Source organism: Lepisma saccharinum, chromosome 10 (genome assembly GCF_977018435.1).
Source record: "Lepisma saccharinum chromosome 10, izLepSacc3.1, whole genome shotgun sequence".
Lineage (NCBI taxonomy): Eukaryota > Metazoa > Arthropoda > Insecta > Zygentoma > Lepismatidae > Lepisma > Lepisma saccharinum.
In genome coordinates, this window is record NC_139238.1 from 65827117 (window position 1) to 65852899 (window position 25783).

The window sequence follows — 25783 nt, forward strand, 5'->3', positions numbered from 1 at the left end:
CCTTTGTAGCAGAATAATTTTCGAACCGAGAGTTAGATAGTATGTCTCCGGAATGCTGGAGGAAATCTAAACTTCACACTATATTGGGACGGTGTAAAAGATTAAGGACACATTGAAAACATAGAATTTTTTGTTGCAGTCCATTGAAATTAAGTGTTATTCCATCTGTATGGATTTGCCTGGCTTGAAAAATTAATATTGTCCAAGCCAGGTGTTCCACGACAAATCCAGATAGATGGGGAACAGTTAGTTTCAGTACACCCTGGGTCGCCGTGACTGGCTTCCATTATTTTCACTGAAATTATACTAACTTGTTACTCTACATATGGTTGTAGTACTGTTTACATGTGAAATTTTTCTAAATTTGAAATATGTCATTTAACTTAATGCAAGCAACCTATCCACACTCACTGAGCATTGCAAGTGTTAGATGGGCCTACGTTCTGACTGGGACGCCGATGGAAAATCTTGAAACAGCAAGAACACCGTGAGGCGAAAAAGTGTGGGAACCACTGCACTACAGCAAAAATGTCGACATTTTCAATTTGGCTTGATTTTTGTTATTTATCGTCACTTTTCTACCATTTTTGGCTAATCACTACGATGAGGGTGGATGACGCTGTGATGAAACCGATGAAGGAACACTCGATTCGAATCCATATAAGGGTGCGTGGGGGGTTGTGTATTCAATAAAGCTGTTCTTACTTGCAATGATTCATTTCCTTAATTTCAGATGCATGTATGTAGTCGATCCAAAATTTGAGAGTTTTGAAAGTAAAACTGGACAACCTTAACTTTCAATATATTACTGTTACTTTCTTTAAAACAACTGATTAAAGCAATTGTAAGTTTTTAAATACTCTCACATATTTATTTTGTTCCCAAGTTTTTGATGATAGCAGGCTACACTTCCAATATTTCCTAGCACCATATTGTTACACAATTATCATTTTTTGGTGTTTTTCCTTCTTATTGCAATTTGTAGCACATAATCTAATATTATATTCGCAATTACAATGTCATTTGTTTTTCATTTTAGTTTGGTACGAACCAACAGATGTCGTGAAAGCTTCGAAACCATTTACAACTGATGCATGGAAGAATATTACATTCATTTCGCCCAATTTGAATGAACTTCGAGCTATTACAGAAAAAATAGGTAAATTTTGTTGTTTTCATTTATTAATCTAAATATTATGCACAAAATAGTTTTGAACTGTGAAATATTGAAAGTGATAGTAAGAATGTAACCCATTACTATAAACAATTCGTCAGTAACAGCAGTTTAATCCAGTAACTTATAATTAATTTAACACAGTTATTTCACATTTACTTATTTTCAAGAAACACCATGTGCTAACTAAATGACAAATTGCATTTACATGCATTTTTTTATGTAGTCGTTGTAGATTGTAGCTTCCAAGTTAGAGACAGATGTAAACATCAATATTTATCTTTCAGGTACCCTAGGAGATGAGTTGTATAAAATTATTTAGTAAAATGCTTTTGTAGAATTGGTGATTTTTTGTTACGTATGTTCAGATTTTATGTTCATTAATTCATACATTTATAAACGTACACTTTTTATTACTCTTAGCCGGTGATGTGTTTATAGATTGCTGTTCTTCAAGTAAAACTAATACAATATATATTTTAAAAGTTTACATAATTTTTCTACAGTTCTGTACATATGGTATATATGACAGATATTCGTCATGTAAGAAGTATGCTTCTAGATTCCTAGTTTCACTACACTGTTAAAATTACCGTAAATTTTCCAATATTTACACATATGAATAATTCTTGAAGGTTTCCTGGTGGCGAATACTGAAGAGGTTTTCTCGGGCAAAAAAAAATTACATATAACTTCACCCAGACTTATCTCTGCACTTCAATCCCTGAAGATGAGAGTGACGTTAGCTCTCGAAAGCTCGGGAATCAATCCGGAAATCAGCTAGTTGATTGCCCGAGAAAACCTCTTCATTTATACATTTAGTTTAGAAAATAAAAACGCAGCCATTCTTTTCGTGAAAGCATGCATAACATCACATCTCTGTATTGTGGTTTTAAAAGTAAACATGACGTCGGTAACCGCTTGCAACATAAAACGAAGACCCTCAATCATACAGATAATATAGGACTATTAGCGGTTAAAATTACCACCTCATCCCTAGTGTCGCTTCCAAGATGGCCACTACATGTAGGACACATCCTTTCTTTACGTTCAGTTAGTAGTAGTGGCTATTATGAAAGATACTTTCAAGTTAAGGTGAATTACATTAAAGACATTAATTCAAAATCCATTTGTTCCAAATTTCATACATAATACATTGTCTATCTTGATTCAATGGGCAAGACGCTTCATGACTTTCAAAAAACATATATTTCTTTTATAAAGTACAATTTAAAACTTTACATTAATATGTAATCAATCATATTTCAAAAAATAAAGTGAGTAGATTCATGCATTCGTAATTTCCTTACCGTGTTTCAGTGTTATCCTCTATATTTATTACACTTAAATATATCCACAGTGGCCAAGCCTCATAAGAGACAAGAGAAGGTCCAGAGGCCTCTATTACGGATTATTTTATTACTTATAATTCCATTAAATGGCACTTAATAACAAGAAAACTGAAATATTATGTCTTACAATATTTACCGCAAATTTCAATCCCTGCGTGGTACTCGATCTCATCATGCAGTGAGACATGATTATTGAGGCATTCCTTTAATGATTAGTAACATAAGTGAAAACGCACTACTTTTAAAAGGGTGTGGAGTACACATGCAAACATATTGAGAAATTCCAGGTTTCTGAAACTTTCTGACCGTTGTGTTGCATAGAAATTTGCCCATGCTCGCATTTAGCATTTTATCATTTTATAAATCGTAGTAAATATAATATTAACCAAAATGTCGCATACTAAAGAATAATTACATTAATGAAAAAGTTAAAAATAAATAATTCCATTCATAAATAGCCCCACAAACCATTCACAAGTAGCCTTAGAGATACTGGACGAAAGAGGGGGGGTTATAAACCCCATCAACCTCACATTGAGTATGCCACTGATCATGTGCACGTCATGTTGTCACAAGTTCGTAATCAGAAATGATGAACAGTAACTCACGTTTATTTACGTTCTAGAACTGTTACACACTTACAAAACTGCGTATTTGGAAACACTGACCGGTTGTTACATCATGAAACGCTCGCAAATATTTGGTTCACATAGTAGACGGACATCAAGGGAACAGCTTCCGTGCATCGAAGTGACATTAATGTCGAAAATTAAATGATTTACCGGCAAAAAAAAATTAAACGAGGTGAAAATAAACTTCGAAGACTTTCCTAAAGTATAAATAAACCCATTTTGGTAAGTACTTTCTCCTGTAAAATTGAAGAAATACGTTTTGGGGATCCGAAAATTTTACCTTTTATTACATGCTAACATAATATCTGGAAAAATTTTACAAGTTTTGCCGCATTTTTATATTTATATTTCACAGCAGTTTGAAGTGAGTAAATCTTCCAGAGTTTTTCTTTGATGCCTTGTTTGGTTTTCTGCCTTAGATAGTTTCGTCATAGTGACTGTGTAATAGTTGTGCTGTCTAGTGTGTTTGTGTTTATCTTATGAAGTAGTTATGCTGTCTAATGTATTTCTGTTTGTCTTGTGTAGTATCGGTGATGTGTATGTATGTGTCTTGTGTTGAAGTTGTGCTGTCTAGTATGTTTGTTTTGTCTTGCTTAGTAGTTGTACTGTCTAATTTGTTTGTGTTTGTCTTGTGTAGTAGTTGTGGTGTGTAGTTTGTTTATGTTTATATTGTGTAGTAGTTGTGGTGTGTTTGTGTTTATATTGTGTTATAGTTGTGATGTGTTTTTGTGTGTCTTGTGTAGTAGTCCTGCTGTCTAATGTGTTTGTGTTCGTCTTGTGTAGTAATTGTTCTGTCTAATGTGTTTGTGTTTGTCTTGTGTAGTAGTTCCTCCATTCATATTGGGGGTTAGACTAGAGCTGACAACTCTGCACTGTAAAAAAATGTCAAGGAACAGCAATATAAGGCCTGGATGTTCCCAAGGTAAAATATTCCGGAGGTAAAATAGTCCCCCGTTCGGATCTCCGGGTGGGGACTACTTTGGGAGGTCCCTGGACTAAGGATAAGATCTACGTTAGGAATAAGGATATTAAATTAGGCACCTGGAATGTTCTGAGCCTTTACCGGCCTGGGGCATTTCGTAGTAGCTGTCCAGGAAGTTAGGTGGCCAGGAGAAGGGAATTGTAAAACTAAAAATTATACTTTTTTCTATGGTGGTACTGAAAATCATAATTTTGGAACAGGCTTTTTCATAAATAATAGAATTATCTCAGCTCTTAAAACAGTAGAACGTATTAATGATAGGATATCATATGCAGTTTAACAGGGTAGGTGGTGTAAAATTATTTTAATAAACATACATGAACCAACGGAAGATAAAGATGATAATACTAAAGGTAATTTTTATACAGAGTTAGAACAGGTATTTGATAAATTTTCTCAGTATGATATGAAAATTCTGTTAGGTGACTGTAATGCACAGATTTGCAAAGAAGAGACATTTAAACCCACGATTGGTAAAGAAAGTCTTCATGAATTAAGTAATGATAATGGTATAAGATTGATTACTTTTGCAACCTCAAAGAATTTAATTGTGAAAAGTACCACTTTTAAACATAAAGATATCCATAAATATACCTGGTCTTCTCCAGATGGTAAAACTCATGATCAGATAGATCATATTCTCATTGATAAGAGAAGACATACTAGTATAATTGACGTTCGTACACATAGAGGTGCTGACTGTGCCAGTGACCATTATTTAGTAATTGCTAAATTAAGAGAAAGACTCGCAGTGATAAATCATAAGCAACAAAATCTAAAAGTTCTAAAATTTGATACAGGAAAGTTTACTGATGAAAGAATTAAGAAAGATTACCAAATTAAACTGTCAAATAGATTTGATGTTTTGCAGGATTTAAATGATGATGAAAATATAAATGAAACAGACGTAAATAAGAATTGGGAGCACATACGTAATGCAATAGAATCAGCAGCTAAAGAAAGTATAGGATACCATAAACCGAGAAAAAGTAAGCCATGGTTTGATAATGAATGTCATAATCTAATAGAAATAAGAAATCAGGCTAGACTTAGGTGGTTAAATAACTCTGATGATACAAATCTAAACAATTATAATAGAATAAAGCGAGAAGTTAACCGCACGTTTAGAAGTAAAAAAAGAGATTACTTGAAAAGTAAAATTAACGAAATTGAAACAAACAGCAAAAATAAAAATATCAGATATTTATATAAAGGTGTAAATGAGTTTAGAAAGGGGTGGCAACCTAAAGTAAACTTGATAAAAGATAAAGAAGGTGATTTTCTAGCTGACCCAAGCGATATTCTAAATAGATGGAAGAACTACTTTAATAACATTTTAAATATTCATGTAGGAGATAAATCAGAAGTAAATGAAGTCCACACAGCAGAACCTTTAGTTCCAGAACCTAACTTGACTGAAGTTAAAGATGCTATTAAAAGGCTAAAGAATAACAAAGCACCTGGCATTGATTTAATACCAGCTGAGTTAATTAAATATGGTGGAAATTCATTAATATGTCAAATTCATAAATTAATTTGTTTAATATGGAATAAAGAAGAAATCCCTCAACAGTGGAAAGAATCCATAATTGTTCCTGTGTTTAAAAAAGGTGATAAAATGAACTGCAATAATTACCGTGGAATTTCTCTACTCTCAACAACATATAAAATATTATCTAACATTCTTTTAACAAGACTAACCCCATATGCTAATGAAATTATAGGTGATTATCAATGTGGATTTAAACGTAACAGATCAACTACAGATCAAATTTTTCACATCAGACAGACACTTGAAAAAAAGTGGGAATATAATCAAAATGCTCATCAGCTATTCATTGATTTCAAAAAAGCATATGATTCGGTCAAAAGAGAGAAATTATATAATATATTAATAGAGTTTGGAATACCTAAGAAGCTTGTTAGTATGATAAAAACATGCACCAGTGAAACAGAAAGTAAAATTCGTGTGGGTATTAATATGTCTGACAAATTTACAATTCATGATGGGTTAAAACAAGGAGATGCATTATATCCATTGCTCTTTAATTTTGCCTTAGAATATGCTGTTAGGAAGGTAAAAGAAACTAACGAAGGACTAAAATTAAATGATGTGACTCAGTTGTTAGCATATGCAGATGATGTAGACTTACTGGGGGATGATGTGAATACAATTAAGAATAATGCTAAAATATTTTTCAAAACAAAGAGAAAACTAAATATATGCTTACAGGCCGAAAACAAGTGTTAGGTAATAATCAAAATCTAATTATTGATAACAACTCGTTTGAATCAGTTTCCAAATTCAAATACTTAGGAGTAAAATTAACAAATGAAAATTATATTAAAGAGGAAATAAAAAGTAGGCTTAATTCAGGAAATGCATGTTACTTCTCTCTTCATAAACCTTTGTCTTCTCGTTTAATATCTAAGAAACTAAAAGTTAAAATATACAAACCGTAATTTTGCCTGTAGTATTATATGGATGTGAAACTTGGTCCCTTACATTGAAAGAGGAACATAAATTGAGCGTATTTGAAAATAAGATCCTTAGGAAAATATTTGGACCTAAAAGGGACGAGGAGACAGGTGAGTGGAGAAGGTTGCATAATTTAGAACTACATAATTTGTATTCATGTCCAGATATTATTAGAATAATTAAATCAAGAAGACTTAGGTGGGCAGGCCATGTGGCACGAATGGGAGAGGAAAGAGGAGTTTACAGGATTCTTTTCGGGAAACCTGATGGTAAGAGACCTGAAGGAAGGCCAAGTCGAAGATGGAGGGACAACGTTGAGATGGACCTAAGGGAAAACTTTAGGATGGAAAAGAGTATATAGAACTTGTTCAAGATAGGGAAAGATGGAAGGCCTGTGTTGCTGCAGCCATGAACCTTCGGGTTTAAGAAGGCTAGGGAATTATTTAGTTAGTTAGTGAGAGATTTAGTTTATTTTACTTCACTTTTTACCATTTTTGGCTAATCGTGAAGACAGTCGATGAGATCGAGGTAATATGGTATATTTTATTTTGTAGGTGCTATATTTTTCATATTGTAATACATAAAACATTTTTGCTTCTAAAAAAAATCAAAGCCATAACAATGCGAACTCACCTCCCCCCTCCCTCTCCCGACCATGTACCTGTGCTTACACTTCCAGCAACACCACTGAATGTACATTTCTGACAAACAAGTAGATTTTCTTTGAATTTCACAATCAACTGAGGCGAATGCTGTGATGGTACAGTTTCAGATTCCTTGTTTCTATCCTTCCTCCTATCATCCTCTCCACTCTGGGCCAACATTACAATATGTATTTATAACATTATAATTATAATAGTACACACAAGTAGCGATAAATAAATTAACCAGGCAATCTAAAGAAGGTGGTTCAGCTTGCAGTGTTAAAACTCGAAAGAGCAGAGAACTGATGGTACATCGAGACCATGCGTGTCTGTCTGTAATGTCTCTTTTTCTGTAAATTAGTAAAGAAAACGTAAGGAGAGCAGTAAAACTTACCAGTGTTTTGATTCTATATCAGGTGACCTTGTTGTCGGTGTACTTTCTGCAAATGATTTACACGTAAACATGCACAGTTATATCGCATGGCGCAAGGAAATCCAAACTCATCATTGCACTAAAACACACCTTCTGCAGTTATTCTACTCTGAACAATAACTGTGTAGTCTGACCAAGTCTAAATTTGGAAAGGGAAGGGGAGATTAGCCTAGACTTGAATTTCCAAGAACTTACAATGTGCACCGCATCTTTTCTCATGGCCGATGACCTTTTTAACAGCAAGGTGCCCTTAAAGAAAGCTCGTGTACGGAAAGTGCACCGGAAGATTTAAAGTTAAGCTATCCTCTGTCTTCCTTCCCCAGTGTATTACTATATTCGAGCGCACTTGCAGGTACAAAACTTGTCAGCAAAATTGGAAACAGGAGCAGCGACTTCCTACTGAGATACTTGATTTGCAGAAACCTGACTGCGATTCTTATCTGCTTTTAGGATTTTTATGCCACAGTCTTCTTGATGTTAGCCTTCTTGCTGTTAACGGAAATGCATGTTCACATATCTAGTGCAAATATTTTTCCAAATATTCTTCAAAACCAAGATAACTTGAAATGGATATAGTCTCATTTTTAGGTCGTGACGGAGGGAGAGGGGGAGAATCACAAATACAATCTTGCTCCTCCTCTGTGGTTTCTTCAGATCAAGCAATACTGAAAGCACTTGTGTTGTAGGTAGAGGCGGAACAACCAAGGGAGGAACTTTTGTTTCTTGGCCATTTAGATTTATTAAAAGTTTATTTTTTTGTTTTAAAATTCATATTTAGGGCTGGTGCTCAGTTTTAGACCTCAGAGAGAGGTAGCACCATTTATTCTTATCTTCACGTAAAGTAAAAAAGTAAAGTTTTATCCTGTGCTTTGCACCACGCCATGAAGGCGTACAGGAGGTGTGGAGTTAGGGCCCCCACACCTTCTTGATCACGGCCGAAGGTGGTGGTGCTGTGATCAGCACCACGCCCCTCGCCGCCTTTAACCACAGGAGCATCTTCCAGGTACCCACTTTGTACGACACTGGGTGGGCGCCGGAGCCTCTTGAACAGGTGGAAAAAATCCCGGTTCTTTTCCGCTAGGATCGAAATCGTGTCTCTCGCATCGTAGTTAGACGCCCTAACGACTGAGCTACAGCGGCTTTTCTTATGTTCACGTGTGATTTATTCTTTTAAAGTTTCTTTACCCTTGCCTATAGTATCATGCCACGAAGGCACGTTTAGAGCAATCTGCCCCCCTGGTTCGGAAAGAAAGAGATTTAAAATTAAACTGTTCTCTTCCCCCCTCCTCCCTTCCCATGAGGGTTCGCTCGGTTTATTGTTTGACACTGACCGCACCTTTACATACAACTACACCTGGTAGATACAAACGAAAACTGGAAACCGAAGCGGTGAGTTCCTAGGGGGATTATTCCACGTTGCACTTGATTTGCGGAAACCTGACTGCGATTCTAATCTGCACGTGAATCTTTGTACGTACAGTGGGATCCATGAGTATTACCGTGCAAATTGTCCATGACTATTTTCATTAGTTTTTCTCTTACATCCTGTGTGTTTTTAAGCGATGGATATTTATGTATGCTGGTGCAGAAGTTGTCAACAGCTTGTTTTGAGTTTTCTTTTAATTCTTGAAGCTCTTATTGGGTCAAATAAAGTGCACGAACATGGTGATGGACAATTTGCATGGTAATACTCATGGATCCCACTGTACCACGTACTTCTTGCTGGTACCGAAAACTTGAGTCTACATTCATTGTAGATAGTTCAAAATATTTTTCCATTTTTTTCCAAAACGAAACATAAGTTGGAGAAAATATAGTCTCATTTGTAGCACGGGACTGGGGGTCAAAAATACTATCTTGCCCCCTCGATGATGAGTGGGAACAGGTCGCCCCCCTTGCCCCCCCCCCCCGGTTGCGACGTTCCTGGGTTAAATTAATATAGGCTCTCGTGTTATTGATACTAGCAACATCTATCCGTTAGCACAAGGAGTTATTTGTATTCCAATTACAATTTGGTTCTCTACTGATACGCTAGATGGCAGTCTACGCACGGAAACTGTGGAGTCCCCTGGCGCAGATAAAATAGCCACTGCACCCCTTCCGGTACGTTTCCAGGTTTTTTCGAACACTGCCATCTATCGTTGAAGTGGAGAAACAATTAATGGTTTGAATGCAAGTAACTCCTTGTGCTAACGGTTAGATGTCGCTAGTGGACGAAGACTAAGAGGCAAGGAATCATTTCCTTTGTTATTTTATCTATGGTCGAAGTCAATTTCTTTTTCTATTCTTGATCACATTTGAAACTTTAACTGTAATTTTACTGTAGTTGGATGACAGCCGAAAATGGCAGTTTTAGACCAATACATTTCTAATCGACTTTTTGCGGCGTATACTAAACGTTAATCCACATTTCTTTCCATTTAAAGGAGTTTCTCTGAAGACCAAGAAGGAGTCCAGCAGCCATGACGCTCTGATTGACGAAGTGGTCAATCTCTCCTGTTCCCTGCTTCGTCACGTGACATGCGTAATAGTTACAATGGGGAAACTGGGTGTTGTGGTAAGCGTCGATGAAGGGTAAAGGCAGAAATGTAAAAACTCAAAAATAAAGAATAAAAATACGCTTTGAAATTTAGGGTTTAAGGTTTGAGCAAATGAAAGTTTAGTATATATCTATTAATTTCAAGAACATGTCTATCAAGATTCAGTTTATCGTTATAAATATTTTGAAGAGAGTAGTGTAATTGATGCTATTATAAACCCGAGAAATGATGAGCCCCCCTTAGGCAGATTTGGCTACACTTAAACCTAGCTCAAGATGTGCATATGAGCTTACTGCTCAAGTGTGGTACTCTGTCTAATCCAAGATTTTTGTAAAAATGCCCTCGGGAATTTCCCGTGAAATGATGAGCCCCCTCAGATTGATTTGCCTACACTTACAAAAGCTACATCTGTGAGATTGTTGTCCATAAGCATGTCAAAAATATGCCCTTCTTGATTTTGTATGATATTTTAAGTATAGTGACTGCTATAGTGCCCTAGCATGTATAGATTTCAAAATATTAACAATTCTGTTAATATTGTACTTCTCAAAAAATTCTATTTATAAAAATTAGGCATATACAGCTTAAATATTGCATATATCAGGAAAATTATAGAGGCAAAAAATGTAGAGAATCATGCCTAGAATATGCCTACAAAATTCTAAGTCTCCTGCACTGATAGTTTTTGAAAAAATCACAAATTCAAAAAATTATCGATTTTTTAACAAAACTTCTAAACAGCCTCTAGATTTCAAATATGCAACCCCCATGCTCCTATCTTGAAAAATAGGCAAGTTATTCAAGATCTAGAGAACGGCAAGAGATTTTTGAAAAATTATAGAGATCAAAAAGTTGCATCTCGGCATGCCCATGTTAAAGCAACAAGCCTTATGTCTCTAGCATTCATGGTTCCAGAGATAATCAAAATTATTGGTTTTTTCCAAAATTTCAGTATGTTGCTCAGTGGGACCTAACAAGCCTATACCTGACTGCTAGAGTGTCTGAGCATGCATAGATTTCAAAGTATTAACAATTTTGTTAATATTGCACTTTTCAGAAAATTCTATTTATAGAACAGACATAAAGCAGAGATTTACAGCTTAAATATTGCATATATCAGGAAAATTATAGAGACAAAAAATGTAGAGAATCATGCCTAGAATATGTCTACAAAATTTTAAGTCTCCAGCACTGATAGTTTTTGAAGAAATCACAAAATTAAAAAAATATCGATTTTTTAACAAAACTTCTAAACAGCCTCTAGATTTCAAATATGCAACCCCCATGCTCCTATTTTGAAAAATAGGCAAGTTATTCAAGATCTAGAGAACGGCAAGAGATTTTTGAAAAATTATAGAGATCAAAAAGTTGCATCTCGGCATGCCCATGTTAAAGCAACAAGCCCCATGTCTCTAGCATTCATGGTTCCAGAGATAATCAAAATTCAAAAAATTATCGATTTTTCAAAATTTGAGTATGTTGCTCTGGGGGCATGCAGAGTCACCCCCAGAAATATAACTGGCCTAGGATCAAAACTAGTGAAAAATTCAGAAATAAAATTATCGATTTTTTAAAAATTTCAGTATGTTGCTCTGGGGGCCATGCAGAGTCACCCCCATAAATATAACTGTCCTAGGATCAAAACTAGTGACAGAATTTAGAAACAAAAATTATAATAGGGCTTGGATACAACAAGAAGGGGATTCTGCTGGCTTGTATACAGCTACCAGCCACTATATTTTTATTTTGAACACAGCACTTAAAACTAAGCCAAGATGCTCACCCACCCACACCCACCCACATCCATATATATTTATTTCCGGTCCACTTCTATTGCATCATGTTGTGCAATATTATGCAATAAATTATTAGGCATGTGTTGTTTTCTGATTAGTTGGTTATGACATAATGTGATGATGTTGTGTTTTCTGATTGGTTTAAATAAGCAAGGTTTCTATTGGCTCTATAAATCTATATAAGACAGTGCACAGTCCTGTTTGTTACCATTGCTGGATCGGCAGTGGAACCCACAAGTGGGGGGCAGAATCTGAACAGGCTCTACCAGATTGTAGGAGACTTGAAGCATACAATCTGGTGGAATAACCCAAGTAAGATCATAGGGACAGTATACACTGGTGCAGTAAAAGCCAATTTTTGGCAGGGGGGCCAAAGTGGTTCCTAAATACAAAATAATTAATATCTCAAGAACTAATTGACATAGAGCTATGCAGTTTTTTTTGTCTGCACTGAACCCAACTGATATTTTTTATTAAGCATAGAATTTTGATTTGAATCCCAAGAAATTTTATATAATAAACCAACAACAAAAATACCAAAGCCAAAAATATTAACACACATACACACACATATACACACACTAGGTATACAAAACACACTGCTGAACTCAACTGATATTTTTTATTAAGTATAAAGTTTTGATTTGGACCCCAAGAAATTTTATATAATAAACCAACAACAAAAATGCCAAATCAAAAATATTGTAATCAATGCAATAAGAATATAACCAGCCCCAATTGGGCCAGGCACCAAAGGAATTGTGATCCAGACAAATGCAGAACTCCCACTAAAATATGCCCTAAATGCCATAGAAAATATAGCATAGAATATTTCACATATAAACATATGGGTACTTGTTCTGCACAGTCATCAACATTGCTCCCACAACCATCTACATCTGGTCTGAAAAGGAAGCATGAAACACCTGTTAATGCTAGACCGGCAAAGCAGCCACGCTATGAACCCATCCATAGCAGTTTTGCTGGCCAACTTAGGGATTACCGGTTTGTATCAGAGCAAAAATGTGGTATTAAGAATTTTTGAACAGTATAAATCCTGATGTGCAGGCAATTCTAAATGCACAAAATGGCTCTTATAAGCTGTCCCTCAAATTGTTTACACAATATAAGAAGCCAAATGGCACAAAATTTACACAGCCCCACATAACAGAAACTGTAGCTGTATATTCAAATGCAAATTCAGACAAAATAATAAGCAGTTTGATAGATCAATTGAATATTAAACACTCTGAATTTGCTGGAAAAGAGTCAGGAAGGAGCCTATGCGGAACTCCACACAAGTTATATATTAATATTTCTGAATTTAACCCATTACAAGGATCTACATATCTGCCATTACCTGCCAATATTAAAAACAAAGGAGCCGTGGTTAACATAGAAAATAATGATGAGAAATGTTTCCTGTGGTGTATTTTAGCTGCTTTGTTTCCAGTTTTAAGGCATCCTGAGAGAATAACTTATTATAAACAGCATGAACATGATTTTGATGAAGCAATGGAAGGCTTAGAGTATCCAATGTCTGTTCAGAATATTGATAAATTTGAAAAAAAGGCCAGGGATATCAATGGTAAACAATTATCTATTAATGTATTTATTTGTTCTACTGGCCGTGGCAATTGCTTGATAGATCCTCTCAGAATCAGTACACTTGATGATGATTCTGCTGTTCCGATTGATCTGCTCTTAATTGAAGGGGATGACACACACCATTACACTCTGATACACAGTCTTGAAGCTTTAGTCAGAAAACAACAAGGCAAATCCAATACAATATTCAAGTTGTGCCGAAGATGTTTAACTGTATTTGATGGTCAAAAAATGGTAAATGGGGTTCGGGAAAAAAATGCAGAAATTGCTAAAAACAAGTTAATTGAACATTTAAAATACTGTGGCAACCATAAACCTGTTCATATGGTGATGCCTAGTCCAAGTGAAAATGCCAAATTCAAAAAATTTGAAGCCTTGTTGGATCACCCAGCATATATAGTCTGTGATTTTGAATCAAACCTCAAACCCCTTGCATTCTGTAGCCCAGATCCTGAGGAATCTTCAATTACATCATACCAGTTACATGAGCCTTCTAGTTTTTATTATGTTGTTGTACAGGATGGTGTTGTTAGTGAAGAATATTGATACATGGGACCAGATGCCATCAAAGAATTTGCACATAGAATAGAAAATGAGTGCAATGACATAGCATCTAATATCTTATTAAAATCTAAACCCATCTTGCCTTTAACAGAGAAACAGATTAAAGATTTCAACAATGCAGAAAAATGCCCGGTATGTGATTCTGAATTTTCAGATACAAATATCAAGGTACATCACCATTCTCATACAGATGGTAAATTCTTAATGGCCCTGTGTAATAGCTGTAATATTAAGATCCAGAGACCAAAATTTGTCCCCATATTTTGCCATGGTGCATCCAATTATGATTTTCATCATTTGATCAGGTACGAGGGGTTTGACAAGCAGAATTTAAATATTTTAGCTGAAAATAATGAGAAATATATTGCCATTAGCAAAATAATTAAAGTTAATGGTGTTCCTATTCACTTAAAACTTCTTGATTCATACAGAATTCTGTCTGCTAGCCTGGCTACACTGGCCACTCAATTATCTGATGATCAATTCAAAATCACATGTGCTTTGTTTCCAAATCAGGAGCTGAAATTAATTAGGCGGAAGGATCTATATCCATATGATTATGTTACAGATTTTTCTAAATTTGATGACTGTTCTCTGCCACCTCAACAAGAGTTTTACAGCAAAATCAGAGCATCTGGAATCACTGATGATGATTATCACCATGCCCAGTTGATGTGGAACAATTTAAAATGCCAGATATTTGGTGATTATCACAAGGCATATTTAAAACTTGATGTGACCCTCTTAGCTGATATACTTCAGGCATTTAGAAAATCTTCCATGCAAAATTATAAGCTGGATCCAATGTATTTTTACAGTGCTCCGGGCCTAGCATGGTCTGCAATGTTTTTAAACACTAAAATGCAATTGGATCTGATCCAGGATCAGGACATGTATCTGTTTATGGAACAATGTATAAGAGGAGGCATGGTGCAATGTTCTCAGAGATATGCCAGAGCAAATAACAAGTATATTCCCGATTATGACCCAGCACTGCCATCAAATTATATACTGTATGTGGATGCAAACAGCCTGTATGGTTATGCTATGATGGATAAATTGCCATATGCAGGGCTTGAGTGGGTTGAAGATTTCAATATTGAACATCTTAAGGATTTTGATGACAGTAACTATGGCCTGTTCTTAGAGGTTGATCTGACAATTCCTGATAATTTACACAACACATTTTCTGATCTGCCCCCAATTCCTGAGGTTGAGTGCTCACCTGGCTCTAAACAGAAGAAATTGATGATGACTCTAGAGCCAAAACAGGATTATGTCATATATTATAAAAACCTCCAGTTCCTAATGGATCATGGTGTTCAAGTGACCAAAGTTGGAAAAGTTTTGAGGTTCAGGCACTCAAGATGGTTGAAACCATATATTGATACAAACACAGAGCTTCGAACATCTGCAATGAGCCAATTTGATAAAACTTTGTTTAAATTGATGGTCAATTCTGTGTATGGCAAAACAATAGAAAATGTCAGAAAACATATTGATGTTAAAATAATTACTGACCCCAGCCGGAGCAAAAAATTAACTGCAAAGCCTAATTTCAACTACAGAAGAATTTATGATGAAAATATGGCACTTTTTAATATGAAAAAAAAAACAAAGATTAAGTTTGATAAGCCTATTTGTGTAGGGGCTGTAATATTGGAATTGGCCAAATTACACATGCTGGAGCTCTATTATAATGTGTTGAAGCCCTTTTATGGTGGTTGTGTAAAACTGATGTACATGGACACAGATAGTTTTATTCTTGAAATTCAAACAGAAGATGTTTATCAAGATATGTCACAGCCTGCATTGCTTGAATATTTTGATACCAGTGAACATACACAGATTCAACCCCACAACAAAAAGGTGCCTGGCACGTTAAAAGATGAGACACTTGGTGATGTTATTGTGGCATTTGCTGGGTTAAGGGCCAAGATGTACAGCTTTGAAACATGTAGTGGTGCTGTTGCAAAAAAAGCCAAGGGCATTGGCAGAGTAATTGTTGACAAAGAACTTGAATTTGAAGATTACAAAAATTGCCTCAAATCATGTAGCACAATCAGAACATCAGAAAATAGAATTCAGAGTGTGGATCACTTGTTGACTACAAATATTGTAAGAAAAGTGGCTCTGGACCCACATGATGATAAGAGATGCATTTTGTCATGTGGCATACATACTCTACCATGGGGTCATTGTGATTTGAAAATTGGGAATCAATGCCCAATTACAGAGCATGATTTGAAATAAATAAACATGCCTATGAACTTATTTGGGTTCAAAAATCAGGCTATTATGGACCAGCCAACACCACAACCCTCTTCTGATATAATATCTAAACTAAGTGCTTTGTTAATTATTCATCTGAACAGCATACTTACAGATGTTGATGATGAAACAGGTAAAACATTGTACATATTTAACAATAATTTAAATCATTACCAATTACCTGTAGGTGGTCAATTACAATTTATTACAACCCCCGAGGGTAATGTCAAGGTTTCAATAGGCAAAAATATTTACAGGATAAAGCACTCAAACATGATTTCTGGCACTGTATATACTGTTTCTGCTGGTGACTGCTTATGTATTGAGGTCCCGGGATCCTATGACAAGCTTATACCTTTTTTAAGAATTAGATATTCCATAATAAATAACCACTAAATCAAAATGCCTAATGATATATTTGACCATACAAGACATGAAGATCACAGTGATGAGATTCTGATGCTTGATGTCAGAGTCAAGAAATTAAGAAGTGATTTAGAAGCTTTACAAACCACACTGAACGCCAGTCTTCAACTAGAAATTACAAATTTACAATCACAATGCATGGACCCTCTTCTTAAAATTGATTCTGAACTCAATTTGCTGCTTCAGAAATATACTGATTTGGCTACATTGGATAATTTTCAAAATTTAGAGGAAGCTGTAGCAGCTCTTCAAGCCAAATTTAAGACCCAGGCCACCAACTCTGAGCAATTGAAACAACAATTGGAAGAGCAGATAAATAATGTCCAGACACAGCTCCAAACAATTGTCAAAAGCATAAAGTCACAAGAAGATTTTGATCTAGTGATTCCCACTATAAAGGAACAGATTCAATCACTACAGATACCTAATCTGGGCCCTCTAAACAATGCCATAGCCGAGGTTAAAGAAAAAATTGAGACACTTGAAAATTTTATGAACAACTTGCCATCTTCTGATGCTTTGAGTGCAATAACTCGGAGTGTTGCAAACATCAAGCTGCAACTTGGAACATATGAAGATTTTGGAAAAATTCAAAGTACCATAACCCATCTTGAGGGTACAATAGCAGCAGTGCAAAGTGATCTGACAAATGTACAAGAATCTCTAGAATCCCGCTTGCCTGGTATTGTAGACACCCTTGTCAGTGTCCAGCAACAGATCACAAAACTTGAAAACCTCAACACTGAATCTGAGCTATCTCATTTTCATCACTTGATCGATGATATCCAAAGAAAACTTGAAATTTTACAACAATCAACACCTACTCAGGCAGATATAGCCCTGCTCCAAGATGCTATGCAAAGTGTGGCTGATGCTTCTGAATTAAACAATGTGAAATTGGCACTTGAATCTTTGCAGAATACTGTATCAAATCTGCCTACATCACAGGAACTTAAAAATATAAAGAGAGCAGTAAATCGCATATTGAAATCAGAAGATATCAAGAATATCCAGACAGAGATCAAACAACTCACTCAGACAGTGGCCACTCTACCAACTAATCAACATATTAATGAACTGCATGCCCTGTTTGAGGATATCAGAAGACAGATCCATGATCTTACTGCTCAAAATTCAAAATTGGCAGTTGTTGAAAATTTACAGCAAATTGTAGCTAATATCAAGCAACAGCTAGGGACCATGGAATCCAATCAAGCAAATGCTCTGTCTGTTTTTGCCACCCAGCTTCAAGAGATTGTGCAACAATACAAGAAACTTGCTGTGGACATAAAGATCAAGCCAGGCCATGATGATGTTGTTAGGACTATCAATGAGCACCTTGAATCTGTAACAAGTAGATTGCTTACAGCAGAAAAAGAAATAACTGGCATAATTGAGAATCCAAAACATACAGTAATTCTTGAATTGTACAGCATCCCCAACAAAGAATATGATTCACCATTTACACCAGGTGGCAAAATATATATGCTGTCCCCTGCTCAATTTTATTACCAGTTTTTTGTTGGGGGCACACTGAGACCAATCAAGATCAAATATTGGCTTCAACCACAGGCACACCACTACCCCACCTTATCAATAACAAATGCTGACAACAAACCAAAAATCACCAGTGTAGAGTTAGAGGATTTTACAGATCCCAATACATTAGAAACATCTTATGCTGAAGATGATGGCTCTCTGGAATTTCATATACAAATAGGAGACAAATTATATTTAGAAAATCCTGTAGTATCAGCTGCTGAACACCCCATAGTTGCAATATTCTTGTTTTCATATTATGTCTAGACAAATTATTGTTGATGAATTACACAGACAAGCCAGACATAATTATAAGAGACTGCCAGTAGTCACAAAAGGCATAGATGATTTATAGCAGAGCGACTTGATTGAGATGGCAAGTGGACAGCTGAAAAACTTAGACAAAATCAACAAGGGCTACAAGTATCTACTCGCTGTAATAGACACATTTTCAAAATTTGTCTGGGCTGTGCCACTCAAATCCAAGACTGGAAAATGTGTTACAGAAGCCTTCAGGACAATCATCAATGAGAGTGGAAGATCACCGAACTATTTGCAAACAGATAATGGCAAAGAATTTTATAATTCTGTGTTCCAACAATTTATTAAAAGCCAGTCAATACAACATTACTCGAGTTACAGTGATCTCAAAGCCTCAATTGTAGAGAGATTCAACAAAACCCTAAAAAATCTTATGTATAAACAATTTACACTTGAAGGTAATTATAAATGGCTTAATATTCTTCCAGAACTTCTACATAAATATAACAACTCGGTCCATTCCACAATCAACATGAAACCCTCTGAAGTAACTTCATCTGATGAGCAAAAATTGATCAGGACTGTTTATTATCCTAGATACCAGCCAACAACAAGAAAAGCCAAATACAAGGTGGGTGATCAAGTAAGAATCAGCAAATATAAGCACTTATTCAAAAGAGGCTTTACAAGAAACTGGAGCACTGAATTATTTACAGAGGTTCAAATTAAACCTGGGACCCTTAACACATATATAATAAAAGACCACCGAGGAGAAATTCTCAAAGGCCGGTTCTATGAAGAAGAACTCAACAAAACTAAACAGCCTGACACATATCTCATAGAAAAAATCATCCGACAAAAGGCAACAAGTTATTTGTCAAATAGCTAGGACTTCCAGAACACAGCTGGATCGATGCAGACAAGGTGATAATATGAGCACCTGGGATGTTATAAAAAGGCTGCCAGAACCTGAACAGCAGATTAAGAGAAATGGAATGCTGCTGCCTGATAATATTAGATGTCTTATTGTTGGGCCATCGGCTTGTGGTAAAACTACACTAATGGTTGATAATTTTTTATTGGCACCCAACTGGTTAGATTGGAAAAACAGGCACTTGTATGTCTTCTCTAAGAGCTTGGAACAATTAAAATATCAGCAGCTGATGAAGCTATATGATGGACTGGATATAGCCACTTTTGAATCAGATGTTAAGCCACTTCATGAATGTCTCGATAATTCTGTTGTTGTGTTTGATGACATTATACTGGATAATCAAAACAAGGTTAGAAATTTCTTTACACAGGGCCGACACAAAAACATTGATTGCTTATACCTGGCACAGACTTTTTCTAAAATACCGAAGCAGCTGATCCGAGACAACAGCAATTTTATATGTGTGTTTCATCAAGATCATACCAACCTCAAACACATACATGATGAATATGTAGGTGGGGACTTGAGCTACAATGATTTTTCTAAGTTTTGCAGTAGGTGCTGGAATCAGGACAGCTATGGGTTTGTCACAATTGATATGACAAGGAAACCCAATAGTGGCAAATACAGAAATAAAATTAACAATTTTCTAGACATTGAAACATATATAAATAACCATGAAAAGGCCAATCATTGATGATCTTAAATTAAGAGATTATCTTGTAAAAAGATTTAAGGGATGGAAATCAGAGAACCGAGGAATCTATGAAAAACACAAACAGAACAGCCTATTATTGATGCTATTAGTGAATTAGGTAAAAATATCAAAACTGATACAGAGCAAAATCAAAATTTGATCACAGAGCTTGTACCTGTAGCTGCTAGGAACATATTAGATTATCCAATCACCCCACTTTCTAGTATTCATACACCTAGTCCTGTTGCTCCTCGAAGAATTGAAGCAACTCTGGATCCTATTGAATTGGGTCTTCTTGCTCAAAAATATTTAAGCACACCTAAAGACAACAAAGATGAGGTCTTTGGCGTATATGCTGACACAGAGCGTGATGGTAGCATCATACATAGAATTGGAAATTTCAGAGTAACATTTATGGGAGATGATCTCATTGTATATTCAGAATCTCATCTTGGAGAAAAAGGTGGTTTTGTTAAATATCCCGGCACACCTGGGTTGTGGGAACTGATGACTAGGAAAAGGCCTGGCAACTATACAGATCAAGATTATGAGCACTACAAAGAAATATTAATAATATCAGATGCTCTATACCAGAACAATGATCCCACACAAAAAAGAGTTAAGTCTAGCAGTTGAGCAAAATACAACCACTTAATCAAGCCCATATGGTCACAGATCAAGACAGGTAGTGGAATCAAACAATACAACACCCTGCCTAAAGAATTTGTGTGGGTTGATGATGTCAGGAAACTTGTAGATAGGTTATTGGTGATAGCTGGGGAGGAAAATGCTGGCAACCACAATTTTTACAATGAAAAGGTTGGAATTATGGACATGATAAGCACCAAATTGTCTAATTTTATAGTGAATGACACTAAGGGGATTGGATATCTTATAAAAATTATTAATACTCTACCACCTAAATTTTGGAATATTTCTGAGGGTCGGGGGTTGGTTAATGACATTATAAACAAGCTGCCATTTGAACTACACATTCCAGGCTATCAGTATTGTGGTCCCGGTACAAAATTGGAGCATAGATTAAACAGAGGTGATCCTGGTGTAAATCCCCTAGATGCTGCTTGTAGAGACCATGACATAGCATACAACACACATTCTGATCTTGACAAGATACATGTTGCAGACAAGAAATTAGAAGAGGCTGCATTTGGTAGATTTGTAAGCAAAGATGCGTCTTTAAGTGAAAGAATAGCAGCATTGGGAACCACCATAGCTATGAACACCAAACAAAAACTGGGGTGGGGGCTGTGAATATGTATATAATAAACCTACAATGAAGGCCAAGGGTGTTATGTATCAGATACCTTATGCAGGTCTTAAATCTCTTAAAACTATTGATAGTCTTTTAACCAAAAAGCAGCGGAAGAAAAAAATTCTGTATTGCCAAGGGCCATGGTATGAAATTGTTGCTTAGTACCCCCCAATTAAAAGAAATACAGCAATCCAGGAAAAAATCACATGTGGGTGGATTTATATTTACTATCCCGGCCATCTTAGCAGCACTTGGGGCTGTTGGGAACTTGGCTGGGGGATCAGCTGCCATAGCAAAAACAGTAATAGATGCCAAGAAAAATAGGGCAGAATTAGATGAATTGAAGCGCCATAACCTGGCCATGGAGAAACAAGGCAAAGGTGTTAAGAGAGCCATGAATAAGTTTTAAAAAAAACAAGAGCCGCTTACAAACCAAGATATTGAAGCTTCAATCAAGCCACTGGGCATCAAAAATTTTAGAGGTGTGTACATGTCTGATTCTTTACCAGAACAACCACTCAACAAAGAGTGTGGTATTGTTAATTTGGATAAGTACAAAAATCAGGGCACTCACTGGATTTGTTATCTTAAATATTTAAAAGATGAGGCATTTGTGTTTGATTCATTTGGAGGTGTTTCACCTGAAAATTTAGTAAAATATCTAAAATCAGCTAACCTTTTTTACAATAATGCCCGTGTTCAAAACTTCAAAGATGTTAATTGTGGACATTTGTGTTTATCTGTTCTTAGATATATGTCTCAAATAAATAAACCATCAATTGAAAATTTTCAAAAGGCCCTGTGGTATTTAAAACATCATGGGGGTATTCCATCTCACCAGCCAAAATTCAATATTGAAACTCAAATTACATGATGATATAGTGTATCCCAAAACAATAGCTCTCAGAGCATTTTATGGCATGTACTTGATCCCTAATATTACACACCACAACAACAAAATTGCAGTAGGGGATCAAAACATTGTCATCACTCCAGGGCAATATAATCTATCTACTTTAAATGCTCAGTTACGCAGAGGTATAGTATTAACTCAAAATTCTGTCACTCACAGAGTAGAGATTGTGTCTGCTACAGAGACAGTGGATCTGGGTACTATAGGAGAGCTGTTAGGCTTTGAGAACAACACAAAACTTGAACCAGCCATTAAACACACTGCTATTAATATACCTAAATTCTTAGCCATAGAGACTCTGAATATTCACTGTAATGTAGCCGAGGGTATGATCACCAAATCAAATGGCATAGGCACTCACAAACTGGCATCATTGCAACATTCAAACCTAACTCTGAATTTATGGAGCCCATCATCTACACTCCATCACCATCATTATATTTTCCTGTGTGCCATAACAGAATAGATTACATTGAGTTGATGGTCAGTAATGAAAAAGAAGAAATAGTTGATTTTGCTGGAGCCACAACAACTGCAATCATAGAGATTAATATTTAAATAAAAATACATACAAAAAAATGGAAAATATTTAGAGTTATGAGTTACAATCATTCCCCCCAAACAGGAGGACCTTTGCAAATTTAAATCAACCCAACACAGAGATTGAGGTTGATCTTGATGTAGGGGATGGCTTTATACACCCTCACAGAGCAGATCTATACATCAAATTTGATGTTGTAAAGCTCGATGGTACAGATTATCCGGCAAATTCAAATATAAGATTGGTGGACAATTTTGTGCCACATCTGTTCTCTGAAATTGAGATCAGAAAACATGGTGTTGTTATAAACAGAGTGGATTACCCTGGCATTACCTCTACAGCTTTGGCCACACTAAAATTATCCAAAACCGAGGCTTCTTACTACAAAATAGGTGGATTTGAGACTGGTGATAAAATAATATCTAAGAGTCACACAGTGCTGTTCCCCATGCGCCTGTTGCCAGGATTCTTCTCAGATTACAAAGATATTATGTGGAAGGGTGGTTTAAGAATCACATTTAGAAGAGCTGCCAATGATAATAATGCTTTGATGAGGTACAGTACATTAAACTCTACAGGAGAAGCTCTGCCTAATACCCTACCTGATGAGGGCAAGTGCCTTATTCAGACTATGGAGCTAAGAATCCCGGTTGTTGAATATGAAGCCAGTTATGCTCTTAAATACAAAGCTGATATAATAAAAAATCCACAGATTCCTTTACAATTTTATACATATCAATGTGTACAGAAGCCTGCCACTGGTACCTATTATGAATTTGATGCTACAAACTCATTCTCCAGTATACAATATGACATGCCAGATTTTGTGGTGGTACTGTTTCAGACTGGAAGAAACAATAATCAGGAAAAAAATTCAAGTAAGTTTGATAGCTCCAACATCAAGAACATATATCTTAAAAATGGCAGAAATGAGGTATTTCCTAGAGAAAATTATAATTTGGACATGTCCAAGGATGATTTCCTCAAATTATATGAAGCATTTACAGCATACAAAAGGGTCACTACTGGCAATACTGACATGTATTACACACCAGATGAATTCAAAGCACAGAGACCCATGTTTGTCATCAACACTTCAAAAAGGAAACAGGTTGTGGTTAATGACAGGACAAACATTAAAATTATCTGTGAATTCCACGATACACTCCCTCATGACACCATATGTAGTGTTATTCTTATAGGTGAAAAATCATATATTTATGATGTAAGAAATGAGAGAGTTACAGAGCAATTCTAGAAGGCCTCTGCATATTATATTGTCTTAGTATTAGATATATGAGTTGAGCCTGGTGTCCAATTAAACTTAAACCGGAAGTAAATATGTGTGGGTGGGGGTGGGTGGCTTTTTGGCTTAGTTTTAAGTGTAGCCAAAAAAAATATCAAGAAGGGCATATTTTTGACAAGCTTATGGACAACAATCTCACAGATGTAGCTTTTGTAAGTGTAGGCAAATCAATCTGAGGGGGCTCATCATTTCACGGGAAATTCCCGAGGGCATTTTTACAAAAATCTTGGATTAGACAGAGTACCACACTTGAGCAATAAGCTCATATGCACATCTTGAGCTAGGTTTAAGTGTAGCCAAATCTGCCTGAGGGGGGCTCATCAGTTCTCGTCCCAGTAATATGGCCTTTTACACTACTGAAGAGTACTTACATCTTCTGCTATAAATATACTTGAACCATCTTTGACAATTGATCCACAGTCTTAGTAACACTACTATTTATTACTATTTTGTAAATTTCACATTGCATTAATGGCTTACGCATGAACACTTTCTTTGCACCATCTGCTATATAATTCAAGGAGTCACAGATTCAATTCCTGGATGAGTATAGTGGGTCCTATCTCATCCTAAACTGTAGAGTCTGTCGAAATTAGCATGTTTAAGAATATATTTAGAATAAACTTTTACCACCAATACTCTTATGCATATACGGTAAGTACTATATTTCAAACTCTTTGCCTGCCACAGTCTATACACCGGCTCTTTTGACATTTAGCGATTTCTCCTATACTGGCAGTAAGTTTACTAGCCTTATTACAATCAGTATTGGCATTGTGAATTGCCTTAAATATTGTTACTACAATCCGGTAAATTCTTCAAGAACTCATTTCAGCTTTGCACTTTAAGTAATTCTTCATTAACTGCTAACTTCTATACAAAATTTAAAATAATTATTTTTAAAAAATGACTGTAACTTCATTTTTCAAAATATTTCTATCAGTCAGCTATTTTTTAATCAGAAATGTTTATCACAAAATTAAATAGTTAATGAGAAAGTTGATGTCTTGGTCGGTCAAAGGATACAGACAAATTTTGCTGTTGTTAGAGAGTTTACCCTTATCAGGAATTGATTATTCATTTGATTTTCTTTCGCACATAGATTGTGAGGAAAGGAGCTGTTACTACTCCCTTCTTCAAAGACGGACATCTGGTTTCCCCTGAGAGCAGTGTATCAGCACGGCTATATCGTCCACCAGAAACAGACATCGTGAGTGTGTCAGGCGCAGGAGACTGGTAAGGTTTCTTGTTCATATTACATATACAATACAGATGTTTAGACTTAATTGTCTCTTACACTTTTATGGGGTTCGATGCAACAATATGTTAGAAGTTGTAGTCTTTAATATACCATTTTAAAAAGGACAAAGAATTATGAAAATTTACAAAATTTTGAGGGAAAAATAAGAGAACTGGGA

The 25783-nt window shown here is 35.7% G+C and overlaps 1 protein-coding gene across 1 annotated transcript in view; it reads left to right on the forward strand.

The window, feature by feature from the left end:
* LOC145994365 (pseudouridine kinase-like) overlaps nt 1-25783 on the forward strand; it is a 193776-nt gene that overhangs the window by 150103 nt on the left and 17890 nt on the right. The window contains exons 4-6 of the mRNA XM_083130480.1: nt 1040-1159; nt 10123-10253; nt 25468-25601. Of these exons, the coding sequence (XP_082986606.1) occupies nt 1040-1159; nt 10123-10253; nt 25468-25601 (385 nt within the window). The remainder of the gene's footprint in view (nt 1-1039; nt 1160-10122; nt 10254-25467; nt 25602-25783) is intronic.